This window comes from Schistocerca piceifrons, chromosome 11 (assembly GCF_021461385.2).
Source record: "Schistocerca piceifrons isolate TAMUIC-IGC-003096 chromosome 11, iqSchPice1.1, whole genome shotgun sequence".
NCBI classification, from domain to species: Eukaryota; Metazoa; Arthropoda; class Insecta; order Orthoptera; family Acrididae; genus Schistocerca; species Schistocerca piceifrons.
Window position 1 is genome coordinate 36,633,343 of NC_060148.1, and position 21,374 is coordinate 36,654,716.

General features: G+C 54.6%; 3 protein-coding genes across 3 annotated transcripts; all 3 read left to right on the top strand.

Annotated features, from left to right (window-relative positions):
• Nucleotides 1-215: 215 nt before the first annotated feature.
• On the top strand, nucleotides 216-3,439 carry LOC124719632 (seminal vesicle major clotting proteins-like). Its single transcript, XM_047244848.1, has 2 exons — nucleotides 216-365; nucleotides 2,888-3,439. Exons 1-2 carry the CDS (start codon nucleotides 216-218, stop codon nucleotides 3,437-3,439), a joined length of 702 nt encoding a protein of 233 aa, XP_047100804.1.
• Nucleotides 3,440-9,505: 6,066 nt separating this feature from the next.
• Nucleotides 9,506-10,090, top strand: LOC124719634 (prestalk protein-like). Its single transcript, XM_047244849.1, has one exon. It carries the CDS (start codon nucleotides 9,506-9,508, stop codon nucleotides 10,088-10,090), a length of 585 nt encoding a protein of 194 aa, XP_047100805.1.
• A 9,749-nt stretch (nucleotides 10,091-19,839) lies between these two features.
• Nucleotides 19,840-20,424, top strand: LOC124719635 (prestalk protein-like). Its single transcript, XM_047244850.1, has one exon. It carries the CDS (start codon nucleotides 19,840-19,842, stop codon nucleotides 20,422-20,424), a length of 585 nt encoding a protein of 194 aa, XP_047100806.1.
• The last annotated feature ends 950 nt before the right edge of the window (nucleotides 20,425-21,374 follow it).

A 21,374-nucleotide genomic window follows, 5' to 3' on the forward strand; every position in this document is an offset into this window, starting at 1 on the left:
CACTTTGCTAAGGCAGCATACCTTGTGAAAGCTGCACAGATTGCGAATGCTGCACACCTTGAAATCACTGCAAGCATTGCAAATACTACAAATTTTATGAAGGATGCACACCTTGTAAAGGCTGCATACCCTGCAAAAGCAGCACATGCTGCAAAGGCGGCACACAATGAAAATGCAACACATGTTCAAATGCAGCACAGACTGCAAAGAGGCACATGCAGCAAAGGAAGCACATGCTGCAAAGGCAGCACATGCTGCAAAGGCAGCACACATTGAGAAGCCTGAAACACACTGGAAAGGCAGCACAAACTGGAAAAGCAGCATATACTGGAAAGGAAGAACACAGTGGAAAGGCGCAGACATTGGTAAGGCATCACAAACTGGATAGGCAACACTCACTGGAAACACAGAACACACTGCGGAGCCACATCACTTGAAAACCACACACAATGTGAGGCAGCACACGCTGCGACTGCAGCCTTACCAGTGTGTGATGCCTTTTCAGTACGTGGTGCCTTTCCAATGTGGTTCAAAATGGCTCTGAGCACTATGGGACTTAACATCTATGGTCATCAGCCCCTAGAACTTAGAACTACTTAAACCTAACTAACCTAAGGACAGCACACAACACCCAGTCATCACGAGGCAGAGAAAATCCCTGACCCCGCCAGGAATCGAACTCGAGCGTGGGAAATGAGAACGCTACCGGACGACCACGAGCTGCGGACTCCAGCGTGGTGCTTTCCACTATGTGTGCTTCTCCAGTGTTGCTGCATATTAAATGTGTGCTTCCTTTCCGATGTGTGCTGCCTTCCCAATATGTGCTGCCTTCCCAATGTGTGCTGTCTTTAAAATATGAGGTGACTTTCCAATGTGTGTTGCCTTTCTAATATGTGCTTCCTTTGCAACATGTGCTGTCATGGCAGTATGTTCTGCCATTGCAGCGTGCTGCTGCCACAGCAGTGTGTGCTGCTATTGCAGCGTGTTCTGCCGTTGCAGCATGTGCTCCTTTCCAATTTGTGCTGCCTACCATTGTGTGTGGATTTCTAGTGTGCACCGCTTTTCTAGTGACTGCTGCCTATCCAGTTTGTGATGCATTTCCATTGAGTGCTGCCTTTCCAGTGTGTGCTGCATCTCCAGTGAGTGCTGCCTGTCCAGTTTGTGATGCATTCCAGTGTCTGCTGCCTTTATAGTGTGTGTTGCATATCCAAAGTGTGCTGCCTTTATAGTGTGTGTTGCATATCCAGGTTGTGATGCATATCCAGGGTGTGCTGCCTTTCTAGGGTGTGTTGCCCTTCCAGGGTGTGCTGCCTTTCCAGGTTGTGCTGCCTTTCCAGGGTGTGCTGCCTTTCTGGGGTATGCTGGCTTTCCAGAGTATGCTGCCTTTCCATGGTGAGCTGCCTTCCCAGTGTGTGTGATTTGCTGTGTGTGCGGCCTTTCAAGTGTGTATTGCTTTCCGATGTATGTGCAAGCATGTGCTGCCTTTGCAGTGTGTATTACCTTTCCAGCATGTGCTACCTTTCCTGCATATCCTGCCAATGTAGCGCATGCTGACATTACCACATGTGCTGCCATAGGACCACATGCTGCCATAGCAGCGAGTGTGGCTATAGAGGCATGTGCTGTTATAGAGGGAGGTGCATGCTGCCTTTGCAGCATTTGCTGAATTCCCAATGTATGCTGCCTTTTCAGCGAGTGCTGGCTATGCAGTGTGTACTGCCATTGCACCAGGTGCTGCCTTATCATCATGTGCTTCACAGCATGTGCAGTGTTTGCAGGGCCTGCTGCCTTTGCAGTGTGTCCTGCCTTTGCAGTGCATGTTTTCTTTGCAGTGCCTACTACCTTTGCAGCGTGTGCTGCATTTAAAGTGCAGGCTGCCTTTGACATGCATGGTGCCTTTCCTTTGTCTTCTGCTTTTCTAGTGTTTCCGGCCTTTCAGTGTGTGCTGCCTATCCACATTGTGACACTTTACAGTGTGTTGTTATTTCATTGTATGCTTGCTTCCCAGTGCATGCTGGGTTTCAGTGTGCAGTACCTTGCCATTGTGTGACGCCTTTCCGATATGTGCTGAATTTTCAGTTTGTGCTGCCTTTTTCAGCATGGGCTGCCTTTGCAGTGTGCGCTGCCTAGTATTGTGTGCCGCCTTTGTAGCATGTGCTGCCTTTGTAGTGTGTGCTGCCATTGCAGCATGTGCTGCTGTTACAGCGTTTGCACACTTTACATGGTGTGCAGTCTTTGTAGCATATGCAGCCTTTGTAGCATATGCAGCCATTGCAGCATGTGCTGCCTTTGCAGCTTGTGCTGCCATTCCATTGTGTACTTGTTTTATAGTGCATATTGCCTTTACAGTGTGTGCTGCCTGCCGCCTTTCCAAGACAGCAAAGACAGTACGATTTCCAAAGGCAGTACACTGTGTGAAGATAGCGCACCTTGTGTAGACAGCATGACTTGCAAAGATGGCACACCTTGCGAAGACAGCATGTCTTGCCAAGACAGCATGTCATGGCAACACAGCACGACTTGCATACGCAGCACACCTTGTAAAAGCAGTATGACTTACAAAATCAGCTGACCTTGAGGGGACAGCTCAACTTGAGGGGACAGCTCAACTTGAGAGGACAGCTCAACTTGGGAGGACAGCACAACTTGTGAGGACAGCACAACTTGCGAGGACAGCACAACTTGCGAGGACAGCACGGCTTGCAAGGACAGCACGGCTTCTGAGGACAGAACGGCTTCCGAGGTAAGCACGGCTTGCGAGGACAGCACGGCTTGCGAGGACAGCACGGCTTGCGAGGACAGCTCAACTTGAGAGGACAGCTCAACTTGAGAGGACAGCTCAACTTGCGAGGACAGCTCAACTTGAGAGGACAGCTCAACTTGACAGCTCAACTTGAGAGGACAGCTCAACTTAAGAGGGCAGCTCAACTTGAGAGGGCAGCTCAACTTGAGACGACAGCACAGCTTGCGAGGACAGCACAGCTTGCGCGGACAGCACAGCTTGCGAGGACAGCACAGCTTGCGAGGACAGCAAAGCTTGCGAGGACAGCACGGCTTGCGAGGACAGCACGGCTTGCGAGGACAGCACGGCTTGCGAGGACAGCACAGCTTGCGAGGACAGCACAGCTTGCAAGGACAGCACAGCTTGCGAGGCCAGCAAGGCTTGCGAGGACAGCACAGCTTACGAGGACAGCTCTACTTGAAAGGACAGCTCAACTTGAGAGGACAGCTCAACTTGAGAGGACAGCTCAACTTTAGAGGACAGCTCAACTTGAGAGGACAGCTCAACTTGAGAGGACAGCTCAACTTGAGAGGACAGCTCAACTTGAGTGGACAGCTCAACTTGAGAGGACAGCTCAACTTGAGAGGACAGCTACACTTGAGAGGACAGCTCAACTTGAGGGGACAGCACAACTTGAGAGGACAGCACAACTTGTGAGGACAGCTCAACTTGAGAGGACAGCTCAACTTGAGAGGACAGCTCAACTTGAGAGGGCAATTCAACTTGAGAGGGCAGCTTAGCTTAACAGGACTGCTCAACTTGCGAGGACACCACTACTTGAGAGGAAAGCACAACTTTCGAGGACAGCAAAGCTCGCAAGGACAGCACAGCTTGCGAGGACAGCACGGCTTGCGAGGACAGCTCAATATGAGAGAACAACTCAACTTGAGAGGACAGCTCAACTTGAGAGGACAGCTCAACTTGAGAGGACAGTCCAACTGAAGAGGACAGCTCAACTTTAAAGGACAGCACAACTTCCGAGGACAGCACAACTTGCGAGGACAGCAAAGCTAGCGATGACAGTACAGCTTGCGAGGACAGCACGGCTTCCGACGACAGCACGGCTTGCGAGGACAGCACGGCTTGCGAGGACAGCATGTCTTGCGAGGACAGCACGGCTTGCGAGGACAGCACGGCTTGCGAGGACAGCACAGGTTGCGAGGAAAGCACAGCTAGCGAGGAGAGCACAGCTTGCGAGGACAGCACGGCTTCCGAGGACAGCTCAACTTGAGAGGACAGCTCAACTTGAGAGGACAGCTCAACTTGAGAGGACAGCTCAACTTGAGAAGACAGCTCAACTTGAGAGGACAGCTCAACTTGAGAGGACAGCTCAACTTGAGAGGACAGCTCAACTTGAGAGGACAGCTCAACTTGAGAGGACAGCTCATCTAGAGAGGACAGCTCATCTAGAGAGGACAGCTCAACTTCAGAGGACAGCTCAACTTGAAGGAGAGCTCAACTTGAGAGGACATCTCAATTTGAGAGGTCAGCTCAACTTGAGAGGACAGCTCAACTTTAGAGGACAGCTCAACTTCAAAGGACAGCTCAAGTTGAGAGGACAGCTCTACTAGAGAGGGCAGCTCAACTTGAGAGGACAGCACGGCTTGCGAGAACAGCACAGCTTGCGAGGACAGCACAGCTTGCGAGGACAGCATTACTTGAGAGGACAGCTTAACTTGAGAGGACAGCTCAACTTTGGAGGACAGCTCAACATAAGAGGGCAGCTCAACTTGAGAGGGCAGCTCAACTTGAGAGGGCAGCTCAACTTGAGAGGGCAGCTCAACTTGAGAGGGCAGCTCAACTTGTGAGGACAGCTGAACTTGAGAGGGCAGCACAACTTGCGAGGACTGCACAACTTGTGAGAACAGCAAAGGTCGCGAGGACAGCAAAGCTCGCGAGGACAGCAAAGCTCGCGAGGACAGCAAAGCTCGCAAGGACAGCACGGCTCGCGAGGACAGCATGGCTTGCGAGGACAGCACGGCTTGCGAGGACAGCACGGCTTGCGAGGACAGCACGGCTTGCGAGGACAGCACGGCTCGCGAGGACAGCACGGTATGCGAGGACAGCACGGCTTGCGATGACAGCACAGCTTGCGAGGACAGTACAGCTTGCGAGGACAGCGCAGCTTGCGAGGACAGCACAGCTTGCGAGGACAGCACAGCTTGCGAGGACAGCACTGCTTGCGAGGACGGCACAGCTTGCGAGGACGGCACAGCTTACAAAGACGGCACAGCTTGCAAGGACAGCACAGCTTGCGAGGACAGCACAGCTTGCGAGGACAACACAGGTTGCGGGGACAGCACAGCTTGCGTGGACAGCACAGGTTGCGAGGACAGCACAGCTTGTGAGGATGGCTCAGCTTGCGAGGACGGCACAGCTTGCGAGGACGGCACAGCTTGCAAGGACATCACAGCTTGCGAGGACAGCTCAACTTGAGAGGACAGCTCAACTTGACAGGACAGCTCAACTTGAGAGGACAGCTCAACTTCAGAGGACAGCAAAACTTGAGAGGACTGCTCAACTTGAGAGGGCTGCTCAGCTTCAGAGGGCAGCTCAACTTGAGAGGGCAGCTCAACTTGAGAGGGCAGCTCAACTTGAGAGGGCAGCTCAAATTGAGTGTACAGCTCAACTTGAGAGGAAATCTCAACCTGAGAGGACACCTCAACCTGAGAGGACAGCTGAACTTGAGAGGACAGAACAACTTACGAGGACAGGAAAGCTTGCGAGGACAGCAAAGCTTGTGAGGACAGCAAAGCTTGAGAGGACAGCACGGCTTGCGAGGACAGCAAGGCTTGCGTGGACAGCACGGCTTCCAAGGACAGCACGGCTTGCAAGGACAGCACGGCTTGCGAGGACAGCACAGCTTGCGAGGACAGCACAGCTTGCGAGGACAGCACAGCTTGCGAGGACAGCACAGCTTGCGAGGACAGCATTACTTGAGAGGACAGCTCAACTTGAGAGGACAGCTCAACTTTGGAGGACAGCTCAACATAAGCGGGCAGCTCAACTTGAGAGGGCAGCTCAACTTGAGAGGGCAGCTCTACTTGAAAGGGCAGCTCAACTTGTGAGGACAGCTGAACTTGAGAGGGCAGCACAACTTGCGAGGACTGCACAACTTGCGAGAACAGCAAAGGTCGCGAGGACAGCAAAGCTCGTGAGGACAGCAAAGCTTGCGAGGACAGCAAAAGTCGCAAGGACAGCACGGCTCGCGAGGACAGCACAGCTTGCGAGGAGAGCACAGCTTGCGAGGACAGCACAAATTGGGAGGACAGCACAGCTTTCGAGGACAGCACAGCTTGCGATGACAGCACAACTTGCGAGGACAGCACGGCTTGCGAGGACAGCTCAACTTGAGAGGACAGCTCAACTTGAGAGGACAGCTCAACTTTGGAGGACAGCTCAACATAAGAGGGCAGCTCAACTTGAGAGGACAGCTCAACTTGAGAGGACAGCTCAACTTGAGAGGACAGCTCAACTTGAGAGGACAGCTCAACTAGAGATGACAGCTCAACTAGAGAGGACAGCTCAACATGATAGGACAGCTCTACTTGAGAGGACAGCTCAACTTGAGAGGACAGCTCAACTTGAGAGGACAGCTCAACTTGAGAGGTCAGCTCAACTTGAGAGGACAGCTCAACTTGAGAGGACAGCTCAACTTGAGAGGACAGCTCAACTTGAGAGGACAGCTCAACTTGAGAGGACAGCTCAACTTGAGAGGACAGCTCAACTTGAGAGGACAGCACAACCTGAGAGGACAGCACAACGTGAGAGGACAGCTCAACTTGAGTGGGCAGCTCAACTTGAGAGGACAGCTCAACTTGAGAGGACAGCCCAACTTGAGAGGACAGCACTACTTGAGAGGAAAGCACAACATGCGAAGACAGCAAAGCTTGCGAAGACAGCACGGCTGGCGAGGAAAGCACGGCTTGTGAGGACAGCAAGGCTTGCGATGACAGCACAGCTTGCGAGGACAGTACAGCTTGCGAGGACAGCGCAGCTTGCGAGGACAGCACAGCTTGCGAGGACAGCACAGCTAACGAGGACAGCACAGCTTGCGAGGACAGCACAGCTTGCGAGGACAGCACAGCTTGCGAGGACAGCACAGCTTGCGAGGACGGCACAGCTTGCGAGGACGGCACAGCTTACAAAGACGGCACAGCTTGCGAGCACAACACAGCTTGCGAGGACAGCACAGCTTGCGAGGACAACACAGGTTGCAGGGACAGCACAGCTTGCGTGGACAGCACAGTTTGGGAGGACAGCACAGCTTGCGAGGACAGCACAGCTTGCGAGGACAGCACAGCTTGCGAGGACAGCATAGCTTGCGAGGACAGGACAGCTTGCGAGGACAGCACAGCTTGCGAGGATGGCACAGCTTGCGAGGACGGCACAGCTTGCAAGGACATCACAGCTTGCGAGGACAGCTCAACTTGAGAGGACAGCTGAACTTGAGAGGACAGCTCAACTTGAGAGGGCAGCTCAACTTCAGTGTACAGCTCAACTTGAGAGGAAATCTCAACCTGAGAGGACACCTCAACCTGAGAGGACAGCTCAACTTGAGAGGACAGCACAACTTACAAGGACAGGAAAGCTTGCGAGGACAGCAAAGCTTGTGAGGACAGCAAAGCTTGTGAGGACAGCACGGCTTGCGAGGACAGCAAGGCTTGCGTGGACAGCACGGCTTCCGAGGACAGCACGGCTTGCAAGGACAGCACGGCTTGTGAGGACAGCACACCTGGCGAGGACAGCACGGCTTGCAAGGACAGCACGGCTTGTGAGGACAGCTCAACTTGAGAGGACAGCTCAACTTCAGAGGACAGCTCAACTTGCGAGGACAGCTCAACTTGAGAGGACAGCTCAACTTGACAGCTCAACTTGAGAGGACAGCTCAACTTAAGAGGGCAGCTCAACTTGAGAGGGCAGCTCAACTTGAGACGACAGCACAGCTTGCGAGGACAGCACAGCTTGCGCGGACAGCACAGCTTGCGAGGACAGCACAGCTTGCGAGGACAGCAAAGCTTGCGAGGACAGCACGGCTTGCGAGGACAGCACGGCTTGCGAGGACAGCACGGCTTGCGAGGACAGCACGGCTTGCGAGGACAGCACAGCTTGCGAGGACAGCACAGCTTGCAAGGACAGCACAGCTTGCGAGGCCAGCAAGGCTTGCGAGGACAGTACAGCTTACGAGGACAGCTCTACTTGAAAGGACAGCTCAACTTGAGAGGACAGCTCAACTTGAGAGGACAGCTCAACTTTAGAGGACAGCTCAACTTGAGAGGACAGCTCAACTTGAGAGGACAGCTCAACTTGAGAGGACAGCTCAACTTGAGTGGACAGCTCAACTTGAGAGGACAGCTCAACTTGAGAGGACAGCTACACTTGAGAGGACAGCTCAACTTGAGGGGACAGCACAACTTGAGAGGACAGCACAACTTGTGAGGACAGCTCAACTTGAGAGGACAGCTCAACTTGAGAGGACAGCTCAACTTGAGAGGGCAATTCAACTTGAGAGGGCAGCTTAGATTAACAGGACTGCTCAACTTGCGAGGACACCACCACTTGAGAGGAAAGCACAACTTTCGAGGACAGCAAAGCTTGCAAGGACAGCACAGCTTGCGAGGACAGCACGGCTTGCGAGGACAGCTCAATATGAGAGAACAACTCAACTTGAGAGGACAGCTCAACTTGAGAGGACAGCTCAACTTGAGAGGACAATCCAACTGAAGAGGACAGCTCAACTTTAAAGGACAGCACAACTTCCGAGGACAGCACAACTTGCGAGGACAGCAAAGCTAGCGATGACAGTACGGCTTGCGAGGACAGCACGGATTCCGACGACAGCACGGCTTGCAAGGACAGCACGGCTTGCGAGGACAGCACGTCTTGCGAGGACAGCACGGCTTGCGAGGACAGCACGGCTTGCGAGGACAGCACAGGTTGCGAGGACAGCACAGCTTGCGAGGAGAGCACAGCTTGCGAGGACAGCACGGCTTGCGAGGACAGCTCAACTTGAGAGGACAGCTCAACTTGAGAGGACAGCTCAACTTGAGAGGACAGCTCAACTTGAGAGGACAGCTCAACTTGAGAGGACAGCTCAACTTGAGAGGACAGCTCAACTTGAGAGGACAGCTCAACTTGAGAGGACAGCTCAACTTGAGAGGACAGCTCAACTTGAGAGGACAGCTCAACTTGAGAGGACAGCTCATCTAGAGAGGACAGCTCATCTAGAGAGGACAGCTCAACCTCAGAGGACAGCTCAACTTGAAGGAGAGCTCAACTTGAGAGGACATCTCAATTTGAGAGGTCAGCTCAACTTAAGAGGACAGCTCAACTTTAGAGGACAGCTCAACTTCAAAGGACAGCTCAAGTTGAGAGGACAGCTCTACTAGAGAGGGCAGCTCAACTTGAGAGGACAGCACGGCCTGCGAGAACAGCACAGCTTGCGAGGACAGCACAGCTTGCGAGGACAGCATTACTTGAGAGGACAGCTCAACTTGAGAGGACAGCTCAACTTTGGAGGACAGCTCAACATAAGAGGGCAGCTCAACTTGAGAGGGCAGCTCAACTTGTGAGGACAGCTGAACTTGAGAGGGCAGCAGAACTTGCGAGGACTGCACAACTTGCGAGAACAGCAAAGGTCGCGAGGACAGCAAAGCTCGCGAGGACAGCAAAGCTCGCGAGGACAGCAAAGCTCGCAAGGACAGCACGGCTCGCGAGGACAGCATGGCTTGCGAGGACAGCACGGCTTGCGAGGACAGCACGGCTTGCAAGGACAGCACGGCTTGCGAGGACAGCACGGCTCGCGAGGACAGCACGGTATGCGAGGACAGCACGGCTTGCGATGACAGCACAGCTTGCGAGGACAGTACAGCTTGCGAGGACAGCGCAGCTTGCGAGGACAGCACAGCTTGCGAGGACAGCACAGCTTGCGAGGACAGCACAGCTTGCGAGGACGGCACAGCTTGCGAGGACGGCACAGCTTACAAAGACGGCACAGCTTGCGAGGACAGCACAGCTTGCGAGGACAGCACAGCTTGCGAGGACAACACAGGTTGCGGGGACAGCACAGCTTGCGTGGACAGCACAGGTTGCGAGGACAGCACAGCTTGCGAGGACAGCACGGCTTGCGAGGACAGCACAGCTTGCGAAGACAGCACAGCTTGCGAGGACAGCATAGCTTGCGAGGACAGGACAGCTTGCGAGGACAGCACAGCTTGTGAGGACGGCTCAGCTTGCGAGGACGGCACAGCTTGCGAGGACGGCACAGCTTGCAAGGACATCACAGCTTGCGAGGACAGCTCAACTTGAGAGGACAGCTCAACTTGACAGGACAGCTCAACTTGAGAGGACAGCTCAACTTCAGAGGACAGAAAAACTTGAGAGGACTGCTCAACTTGAGAGGGCTGCTCAGCTTCAGAGGGCAGCTCAACTTGAGAGGGCAGCTCAACTTGAGAGGGCAGCTCAACTTGAGAGGGCAGCTCAAATGGAGTGTACAGCTCAACTTGAGAGGAAATCTCAACCTGAGAGGACACCTCAACCTGAGAGGACAGCTGAACTTGAGAGGACAGCACAACTTACGAGGACAGGAAAGCTTGCGAGGACAGCAAAGCTTGTGAGGACAGCAAAGCTTGTGAGGACAGCACGGCTTGCGAGGACAGCAAGGCTTGCGTGGACAGCACGGCTTCCGAGGACAGCACGGCTTGCAAGGACAGCACGGCTTGCGAGGACAGCACAGCTTGCGAGGACAGCACAGCTTGCGAGGACAGCACAGCTTGCGAGGACAGCACAGCTTGCGAGGACAGCATTACTTGAGAGGACAGCTCAACTTGAGAGGACAGCTCAACTTTGGAGGACAGCTCAACATAAGAGGGCAGCTCAACTTGAGAGGGCAGCTCAACTTGAGAGGGCAGCTCAACTTGAGAGGGCAGCTCAACTTGTGAGGACAGCTGAACTTGAGAGGGCAGCACAACTTGCGAGGACTGCACAACTTGCGAGAACAGCAAAGGTCGCGAGGACAGCAAAGCTCGCGAGGACAGCAAAGCTTGCGAGGACAGCAAAAGTCGCAAGGACAGCACGGCTCGCGAGGACAGCACAGCTTGCGAGGAGAGCACAGCTTGCGAGGACAGCACAAATTGGGAAGACAGCACAGCTTTCGAGGACAGCACAGCTTGCGATGACAGCACAACTTGCGATGACAGCACGGCTTGCGAGGGCAGCTCAACTTGAGAGGACAGCTCAACTTGAGAGGACAGCTCAACTTTGAAGGACAGCTCAACATGAGAGGGCAGCTCAACTTGAGAGGACAGCTCAACTTGAGAGGACAGCTCAACTTGAGAGGACAGCTCAACTTGAGAGGACAGCTCAACTAGAGATGACAGCTCAACTAGAGAGGACAGCTCAACATGATAGGACAGCTCAACTTGAGAGGACAGCTCAACTTGAGAGGACAGCTCAACTAGAGAGGACAGCTCAACTTGAGAGGTCAGCTCAACTTGAGAGGACAGCTCAACTTGAGAGGACAGCTCAACTTGAGAGGACAGCTCAACTTGAGAGGACAGCTCAACTTGAGAGGACAGCTCAAATTGAGAGGACAGCCCAACCTGAGAGGACAGCACAACGTGAGAGAACAGCTCAACTTGAGTGGGCAGCTCAACTTGAGAGGACAGCTCAACTTGAGAGGACAGCCCAACTTGAGAGGACAGCACTACTTGGGAGGAAAGCACAACATGCGAAGACAGCAAAGCTTGCGAAGGCAGCACGGCTGGCGAGGAAAGCACGGCTTGCGAGGACAGCAAGGCTTGCGATGACAGCACAGCTTGCGAGGACAGTACAGCTTGCGAGGACAGCGCAGCTTGCGAGGACACCACAGCTTGCGAGGACAGCACAGCTAACGAGGACAGCACAGCTTGCGAGGACAGCACAGCTTGCGAGGACAGCACAGCTTGCGAGGACAGCACAGCTTGCGAGGACGGCAAAGCTTGCGAGGACGGCACAGCTTACAAAGACGGCACAGCTTGCGAGCACAGCACAGCTTGCGAGGACAGCACAGGTTGCGGGGACAGCACAGCTTGCGTGGACAGCACAGGTTGCGAGGACAGCACAGCTTGCGAGGACAGCACAGCTTGCGAGGACAGCACAGCTTGCGAGGACAGCATAGCTTGCGAGGAGAGGACAGCTTGCGAGGACAGCACAGCTTGCGAGGATGGCACAGCTTGCGAGGACGGCACAGCTTGCAAGGACATCACAGCTTGCGAGGACAGCTCAACTTGAGAGGACAACTGAACTTGAGAGGACAGCTCAACTTGAGAGGACAGCTCAACTTCGGAGGACAGCAAAACTTGAGAGGACTGCTCAACTTGAGAGGGCTGCTCAGCTTCAGAGGGCAGCTCAACTTGAGAGGGCAGCTCAACTTGAGAGGGCAGCTCAACTTGAGAGGGCAGCTCAACTTGAGAGGGCAGCTCAACTTCAGTGTACAGCTCAACTTGAGAGGAAATCTCAACCTGAGAGGACACCTCAACCTGAGAGGACAGCTCAACTTGAGAGGACAGCACAACTTACAAGGACAGGGAAGCTTGCGAGGACAGCAAAGCTTGTGAGGACAGCAAAGCTTGTGAGGACAGCACGGCTTGCGAGGACAGCAAGGCTTGCGTGGACAGCACGGCTTCTGAGGACAGCACGGCTTGCAAGGACAGCACGGCTTGTGAGGACAGCACACCTGGCGAGGACAGCACGGCTTGCAAGGACAGCACGGCTTGCGAGGACAGCTCAACTTGAGAGGATAGCTCAACTTGCGAGGACAGCTCAACTTGAGAGGGCAGCTCAACTTGACAGCTCAACTTGAGAGGACAGCTCAACTTAAGAGGGCAGCTCAACTTGAGAGGGCAGCTCAACTTGAGACGACAGCACAGCTTGCGAGGACAGCACAGCTTGCGCGGACAGCACAGCTTGCGAGGACAGCACAGCTTGCGAGGACAGCAAAGCTTGCGAGGACAGCACGGCTTGCGAGGACAGCACGGCTTGCGAGGACAGCACGGCTTGCGAGGACAGCACAGCTTGCGAGGACAGCACGGCTTGCGAGGACAGCACGGCTTGCGAGGACAGCACGGCTTGCGAGGACAGCACAGCTTGCGAGGACAGCACGGCTTGCAAGGACAGCACGGCTTGCGAGGAGAGCTCAACTTGAGAGGACAGCTCAACTTGAGAGGACAGCTCAACTTGCGAGGACAGCTTAACTTGAGAGGGCAGCTCAACTTGACAGCTCAACTTGAGAGGACAGCTCAACTTAAGAGGGCAGCTCAACTTGAGAGGGCAGCTCAACTTGAGACGACAGCACAGCTTGCGAGGACAGCACAGCTTGTGCGGACAGCACAGCTTGCGAGGACAGCACAGCTTGCGAGGACAGCACGGCTTGCGAGGACAGCACGGCTTGCGAGGACAGCACAGATTGCGAGGACAGCACAGCTTGCAAGGACAGCACAGCTTGCGAGGCCAGCAAGGCTTGCGAGGACAGTACAGCTTACGAGGACAGCTCTACTTGAAAGGACAGCTCAACTTGAGAGGACAGCTCAACTTGAGAGGACAGCTCAACTTTAGAGGACAGCTCAACTTGAGAGGACAGCTCAACTTGAGAGGACACCTCAACTTGAGAGGACAGCTCAACTTGAGTGGACAGCTCAACTTGAGAGGACAGCTCAACTTGAGAGGACAGCTACACTTGAGAGGACAGCTCAACTTGAGGGGACAGCACAACTTGAGAGGACAGCACAACTTGTGAGGACAGCTCAACTTGAGAGGACAGCTCAACTTGAGAGGACAGCTCAACTTGAGAGGGCAATTCAACTTGAGAGGGCAGCTTAGCTTAACAGGACTGCTCAACTTGCGAGGACACCACTACTTGAGAGGAAAGCACAACTTTCGAGGACAGCAAAGCTTGCAAGGACAGCACAGCTTGCGAGGACAGCACGGCTTGCGAGGACAGCTCAATATGAGAGAACAACTCAACTTGAGAGGACAGCTCAACTTGAGAGGACAGCTCAACTTGACAGGACAGTCCAACTGAAGAGGACAGCTCAACTTTAAAGGACAGCAGAACTTCCGAGGACAGCACAACTTGCGAGGACAGCAAAGCTAGCGATGACAGTACGGCTTGCGAGGACAGCACGGCTTCCGACGACAGCACGGCTTGTGAGGACAGCACGGCTTGCGAGGACAGCACGTCTTGCGAGGACAGCTCGGCTTGCGAGGACAGCACGGCTTGCGAGGACAGCACAGGTTGCGAGGACAGCACAGCTTGCGAGGAGAGCACAGCTTGCGAGGACAGCACGGCTTGCGAGGACAGCTCAACTTGAGAGGACAGCTCAACTTGAGAGGACAGCTCAACTTGAGAGGACAGCTCAACTTGAGAGGACAGCTCAATTTGAGAGGACAGCTCAACATCAGAGGACAGCTCAACTTGAGAGGGCGGCTTAACTTGAGAAGACAGCTCAACTTGAGAGGACAGCTCAACTTGAGAGGACAGCTCAACTTGAGAGGACAGCTCATCTAGAGAGGACAGCTCATCTAGAGAGGACAGCTCAACCTCAGAGGACAGCTCAACTTGAAGGAGAGCTCAACTTGAGAGGACATCTCAATTTGAGAGGTCAGCTCAACTTGAGAGGACAGCTCAACTTTAGAGGACAGCTCAACTTCAAAGGACAGCTCAAGTTGAGAGGACAGCTCTACAAGAGAGGGCAGCTCAACTTGAGAGGACAGCACGGCTTGCGAGGACAGCACAGCTTGCGAGGACAGCATTACTTGAGAGGACAGCTCAACTTGAGAGGACAGCTCAACTTTGGAGGACAGCTCAACATAAGAGGGCAGCTCAACTTGAGAGGGCAGCTCAACTTGTGAGGACAGCTGAACTTGAGAGGGCAGCACAACTTGCGAGGACTGCACAACTTGCGAGAACAGCAAAGGTCGCGAGGACAGCAAAGCTCGTGAGGACAGCAAAGCTCACGAGGACAGCAAAGCTCGCAAGGACAGCACGGCTCGCGAGGACAGCATGGCTTGCGAGGACAGCACGGCTTGCGAGGACAGCACGGCTTGCGAGGACAGCACGGCTTGCGAGGACAGCACGGCTCGCGAGGACAGCACGGTATGCGAGGACAGCACGGCTTGCAATGACAGCACAGCTTGCGAGGACATTACAGCTTGCGAGGACAGTGCAGCTTGCGAGGAGAGCACAGCTTGCGAGGACAGCACAGCTTGCGAGGACAGCACAGCTTGCGAGGACGGCACAGCTTGCGAGGACGGCACAGCTTACAAAGACGGCACAGCTTGCGAGGACAGCACAGCTTGCGAGGACAGCACAGCTTGCGAGGACAACACAGGTTGCGGGGACAGCACAGCTTGCGTGGACAGCACAGGTTGCGAGGACAGCACAGCTAACGAGGACAGCACGGCTTGCGAGGACAGCACAGCTTGCGAAGACAGCACAGCTTGCGAGGACAGCATAGCTTGCGAGGACGGGACAGCTTGCGAGGACAGCACAGCTTGTGAGGATGGCTCAGCTTGCGAGGATGGCACAGCTTGCGAGGACGGCACAGCTTGCAAGGACATCACAGCTTGTGAGGACAGCTCAACTTGAGAGGACAGCTCAACTTGACAGGACAGCTCAACTTGAGAGGACAGCTCAACTTCAGAGGACAGCAAAACTTGAGAGGACTGCTCAACTTGAGAGGGCTGCTCAGCTTCAGAGGGCAGCTCAACTTGAGAGGGCAGCTCAACTTGAGAGGGCAGCTCAACTTGAGAGGGCAGCTCAAATTGAGTGTACAGCTCAACTTGAGAGGAAATCTCAACCTGAGAGGACACCTCAACCTGAGAGGACAGCTGAACTTGAGGGGACAGCACAACTTACGAGGACAGGAAAGCTTGCGAGGACAGCAAAGCTTGTGAGGACAGCAAAGCTTGTGAGGACAGCATGGCTTGCGAGGACAGCAAGGCTTGCGATGACAGCACGGCTTCCGAGGACAGCACGGCTTGCAAGGACAGCACGGCTTGCGAGGACAGCACAGCTTGCGAGGACAGCACAGCTTGCGAGGACAGCACAGCTTGCGAGGACAGCACAGCTTGCGAGGACAGCATTACTTGAGAGGACAGCTCAACTTGAGAGGACAGCTCAACTTTGGAGGACAGCTCAACATAAGAGGGCAGCTCAACTTGAGAAGGCAGCTCAACTTGAGAGGGCAGCTCAACTTGAGAGGGCAGCTCAACTTGTGAGGACAGCTGAACTTGAGAGGGCAGCACAACTTGCGAGGACTGCACAACTTGCGAGAACAGCAAAGGTCGCGAGGACAGCAAAGCTCGCGAGGACAGCAAAGCTTGCGAGGACAGCAAAAGTCGCAAGGACGGCACGGCTCGCGAGGACAGCACAGCTTGCGAGGAGAGCACAGCTTGCGAGGACAGCACAAATTGTGAGGACAACACAGCTTGCGATGACAGCACAACTTGCGAGGACAGCACGGCTTGCGAGGACAGCTCAACTTGAGAGGACAGCTCAACTTGAGAGGACAGCTCAACTTTGGAGGACAGCTCAACATAAGAGGGCAGCTCAACTTGAGAGGACAGCTCAACTTGAGAGGACAGCTCAACTTGAGAGGACAGCTCAACTTGAGAGGACAGCTCAACTAGAGAGGACAGCTCAACATGATAGGACAGCTCAACTTGAGAGGACAGCTCAACTTGAGAGGACAGCTCAACTAGAGAGGACAGCTCAACTTGAGAGGTCAGCTCAACTTGAGAGGACAGCTCAACTTGAGAGGACAGCTCAACTTGAGAGGACAGCTCAACTTGAGAGGACAGCTCAACTTGAGAGGACAGCTCAACTTGAGAGGACAGCACAACCTGAGAGGACAGCACAACGTGAGAGGACAGCTCAACTTGAGTGGGCAGCTCAACTTGAGAGGACAGCTCAACTTGAGAGGACAGCCCAACTTGAGAGGACAGCACTACTTGAGAGGAAAGCACAACATGCGAAGACAGCAAAGCTTGCGAAGACAGCACGGCTGGCGAGGAAAGCACGGCTTGCGAGGACAGCAAGGCTTGCGATGACAGCACAGCTTGCGAGGACAGTACAGCTTGCGAGGACAGCGCAGCTTGCGAGGACAGCACAGCTTGCGAGGACAGCACAGCTAACGAGGACAGCACAGCTTGCGAGGACAGCACAGCTTGCGAGGACAGCACAGCTTGCGAGAACAGCACAGCTTGCGAGGACGGCACAGCTTGCGAGGACGGCACAGCTTACAAAGACGGCACAGCTTGCGAGCACAGCACAGCTTGCGAGGACAGCACAGCTTGCGAGGACAACACAGGTTGCGGGGACAGCACAGCTTGCGTGGACAGCACAGGTTGCGAGGACAGCACAGCTTGCGAGGACAGCACAGCTTGCGAGGACAGCACAGCTTGCGAGGACAGCATAGCTTGCGAGGACAGGACAGCTTGCGAGGACAGCACAGCTTGCGAGGATGGCACAGCTTGCGAGGACGGCACAGCTTGCAAGGACATCACAGCTTGCGAGGACAGCTCAACTTGAGAGGACAGCTGAACTTGAGAGGACAGCTCAACTTGAGAGGACAGCTCAACTTCAGAGGACAGCAAAACTTGAGAGGACTGCTCAACTTGAGAGGGCTGCTCAGCTTCAGAGGGCAGCTCAACTTGAGAGGGCAGCTCAACTTGAGAGGGCAGCTCAACTTGAGAGGGCAGCTCAACTTGAGAGGGCAGCTCAACTTCAGTGTACAGCTCAACTCGAGAGGAAATCTCAACCTGAGAGGACACCTCAACCTGAGAGGACAGCTCAACTTGAGAGGACAGCACAACTTACAAGGACAGGAAAGCTTGCGAGGACAGCAAAGCTTGTGAGGACAGCAAAGCTTGTGAGGACAGCACGGCTTGCGAGGACAGCAAGGCTTGCGTGGACAGCACGGCTTCCGAGGACAGCACGGCTTGCAAGGACAGCACGGGGCTTGTGAGGACAGCACACCTGGCGAGGACAGCACGGCTTGCAAGGACAGCACGGCTTGCGAGGACAGCTCAACTTGAGAGGACAGCTCAACTTGAGAGGACAGCTCAACTTGCGAGGACAGCTCAACTTGAGAGGACAGCTCAACTTGACAGCTCAACTTGAGAGGACAGCTCAACTTAAGAGGGCAGCTCAACTTGAGAGTGCAGCTCAACTTGAGACGACAGCACAGCTTGCGAGGACAGCACAGCTTGCGCGGACAGCACAGCTTGCGAGGACAGCACAGCTCGCGAGGACAGCAAAGCTTGCGGGGACAGCACGGCTTGCGAGGACAGCACGGCTTGCGAGGACAGCACGGCTTGCGAGGACAGCACAGCTTGCGAGGACAGCACAGCTTGCAAGGACAGCACAGCTTGCGAGGCCAGCAAGGCTTGCGAGGACAGCACAGCTTACGAGGACAGCTCTACTTGAAAGGACAGCTCAACTTGAGAGGACAGCTCAACTTGAGAGGACAGCTCAACTTTAGAGGACAGCTCAACTTGAGAGGACAGCTCAACTTGAGAGGACAGCTCAACTTGAGAGGACAGCTCAACTTGTGTGGACAGCTCAACTTGAGAGGACAGCTCAACTTGAGAGGACAGCTACACTTGAGAGGACAGCTCAACTTGAGGGGACAGCACAACTTGAGAGGACAGCACAACTTGTGAGGACAGCTCAACTTGAGAGGACAGCTCAACTTGAGAGGACAGCTCAACTTGAGGGGGCAATTCAACTTGAGAGGGCAGCTTAGCTTAACAGGACTGCTCAACTTGTGAGGACACCACCACTTGAGAGGAAAGCACAACTTTCGAGGACAGCAAAGATTGCAAGGACAGCACAGCTTGCGAGGACAGCACGGCTTGCGAGGACAGCTCAATATGAGAGAACAACTCAACTTGAGAGGACAGCTCAACTTGAGAGGACAGCTCAACTTGAGAGGACAGTCCAACTGAAGAGGACAGCTCAACTTTAAAGGACAGCACAACTTCCGAGGACAGCACAACTTGCGAGGACAGCAAAGCTAGCGATGACAGTACGGCTTGTGAGGACAGCACGGCTTCTGACGACAGCACGGCTTGCGAGGACAGCATGGCTTGCGAGGACAGCACGTCTTGCGAGGACAGCACGGCTTGCGAGGACAGCACGGCTTGCGAGGACAGCACAGGTTGTGAGGACAGCACAGCTTGCGAGGAGAGTACAGCTTGCGAGGACAGCACAGCTTGCGAGGACAGCTCAACTTGAGAGGACAGCTCAACTTGAGAGGACAGCTCAACTTGAGAGGACAGCTCAACTTGAGAGGACAGCTCAACTTGAGAGGACAGCTCAACTTGAGAGGACAGCTCAACTTGAGAGGACAGCTCAACTTGAGAGGACAGCTCAACTTGAGAGGACAGCTCAACTTGAGAGGACAGCTCATCTAGAGAGGACAGCTCATCTAGAGAGGACAGCTCAACTTCAGAGGACAGCTCAACTTGAAGGAGAGCTCAACTTGAGAGGACAGCTCAACTTGAGAGTTCAGCTCAACTTGAGAGGACAGCTCAACTTGAGAGGTCAGCTCAACTTGAGAGGACAGCTCAACTTTAGAGGACAGCTCAACTTCAAAGGACAGCTCAAGTTGAGAGGACAGCTCTACTAGAGAGGGCAGCTCAACTTGAGAGGACAGCACGGCTTGCGAGAACAGCACAGCTTGCGAGGACAGCACAGCTTGGAGGACAGCATTACTTGAGAGGACAGCTCAACTTGAGAGGACAGCTCAACTTTGGAGGACAGCTCAACATAAGAGGGCAGCTCAACTTGAGAGGGCAGCTCAACTTGAGAGGGCAGCTCAACTTGAGAGGGCAGCTCAACTTGAGAGGGCAGCTCAACTTGTGAGGACAGCTGAACTTGAGAGGGCAGCACAACTTGCAAGGACTGCACAACTTGCGAGAACAGCAAAGGTCACGAGGACAGCAAAGCTCGCGAGGACAGCAAAGCTCGCGAGGACAGCAAAGCTCGCAAGGACAGCACGGCTCGCGATGACAGCATGGCTTGTGAGGACAGCACGGCTTGCGAGGACAGCACGGCTTGCGAGGACAGCACGGCTTGCGAGGACAGCACGGCTCGCGAGGACAGCACGGTATGCGAGGACAGCACGGCTTGCGATGACTGCACAGCTTGCGAGGACAGTACAGCTTGCGAGGACAGCGCAGCTTGCGAGGACAGCACAGCTTGCAAGGACAGCACAGCTTGCGAGGAAAGCACAGCTTGCGAGGACGGCACAGCTTGCGAGGACGGCACAGCTTACAAAGACGGCACAGCTTGCGAGGACAGCACAGCTTGCGAGGACAGCACAGCTTGCGAGGACAACACAGGTTGCGGGGACAGCACAGCTTGCGTGGACAGCACAGGTTGCGAGGACAGCACAGCTTGCGAGGACAGCACGGCTTGCGAGGACAGCACAGGTTGCGAAGACAGCACAGCTTGCGAGGACAGCATAGCTTGCGAGGACAGGACAGCTTGCGAGGACAGCACAGCTTGTGAGGATGGCTCAGCTTGCGAGGACGGCACAGCTTGCGAGGACGGCACAGCTTGCAAGGACATCACAGCTTGCGAGGACAGCTCAACTTGAGAGGACAGCTCAACTTGACAGGACAGCTCAACTTGAGAGGACAGCTCAACCTCAGAGGACAGCAAAACTTGAGAGGACTGCTCAACTTGAGAGGGCTGCTCAGCTTCAGATGGCAGCTCAACTTGAGAGGGCAGCTCAACTTGCGAGGGCAGCTCAACTTGAGAGGGCAGCTCAAATTGAGTGTACAGCTCAACTTGAGAGGAAATCTCAACCTGAGAGGACACCTCAACCTGAGAGGGCAGCTGAACTTGAGAGGACAGCACAACTTACGAGGACAGGAAAGCTTGCGAGGACAGCAAAGCTTGTGAGGACAGCAAAGCTTGTGAGGACAGCACGGCTTGCGAGGACAGCAAGGCTTGCGTGGACAGCACGGCTTCCGAGGACAGCACGGCTTGCAAGGACAGCACGGCTTGCGAGCACAGCACAGCTTGCGAGGACAGCACAGCTTGCGAGGACAGCACAGCTTGCGAGGACAGCACAGCTTGCGAGGACAGCATTACTTGAGAGGACAGCTCAACTTGAGAGGACAGCTCAACTTTGGAGGACAGCTCAACATAAGAGGGCAGCTCAACTTGAGAGGGCAGCTCAACTTGAGAGGGCAGCTCAACTTGAGAGGGCAGCTCAACTTGTGAGGACAGCTGAACTTGAGAGGGCAGCACAACTTGCGAGGACTGCACAACTTGCGAGGACAGCAAAGGTCGCGAGGACAGCAAAGCTCGCGAGGACAGCAAAGATTGCGAGGACAGCAAAAGTCGCAAGGACAGCACGGCTCGCGAGGACAGCACAGCTTGCGAGGAGAGCACAGCTTGCGAGGACAGCACAAATTGGGAGGACAGCACAGCTTTCGAGGACAGCACAGCATGCGATGACAGCACAACTTGCGAGGACAGCACGGCTTGCGAGGACAGCTCAACTTGAGAGGACAGCTCAACTTGAGAGGACAGCTCAAC

Bases quoted from the DNA above. Each gene is read 5' to 3' on its own strand.
- LOC124719634 (XM_047244849.1), top strand. From the start codon at position 9,506: ATGGCTTGCGAGGACAGCACGGCTTGCGAGGACAGCACGGCTTGCAAG.
- LOC124719635 (XM_047244850.1), top strand. From the start codon at position 19,840: ATGGCTTGTGAGGACAGCACGGCTTGCGAGGACAGCACGGCTTGCGAG.
- LOC124719632 (XM_047244848.1), top strand. From the start codon at position 216: ATGCAGCAAAGGAAGCACATGCTGCAAAGGCAGCACATGCTGCAAAGG. The intron at 366-2,887 runs GTAAGGCATCAC...TCAACTTGACAG, and splicing joins GTGGAAAGGCGCAGACATTG to CTCAACTTGAGAGGACAGCT.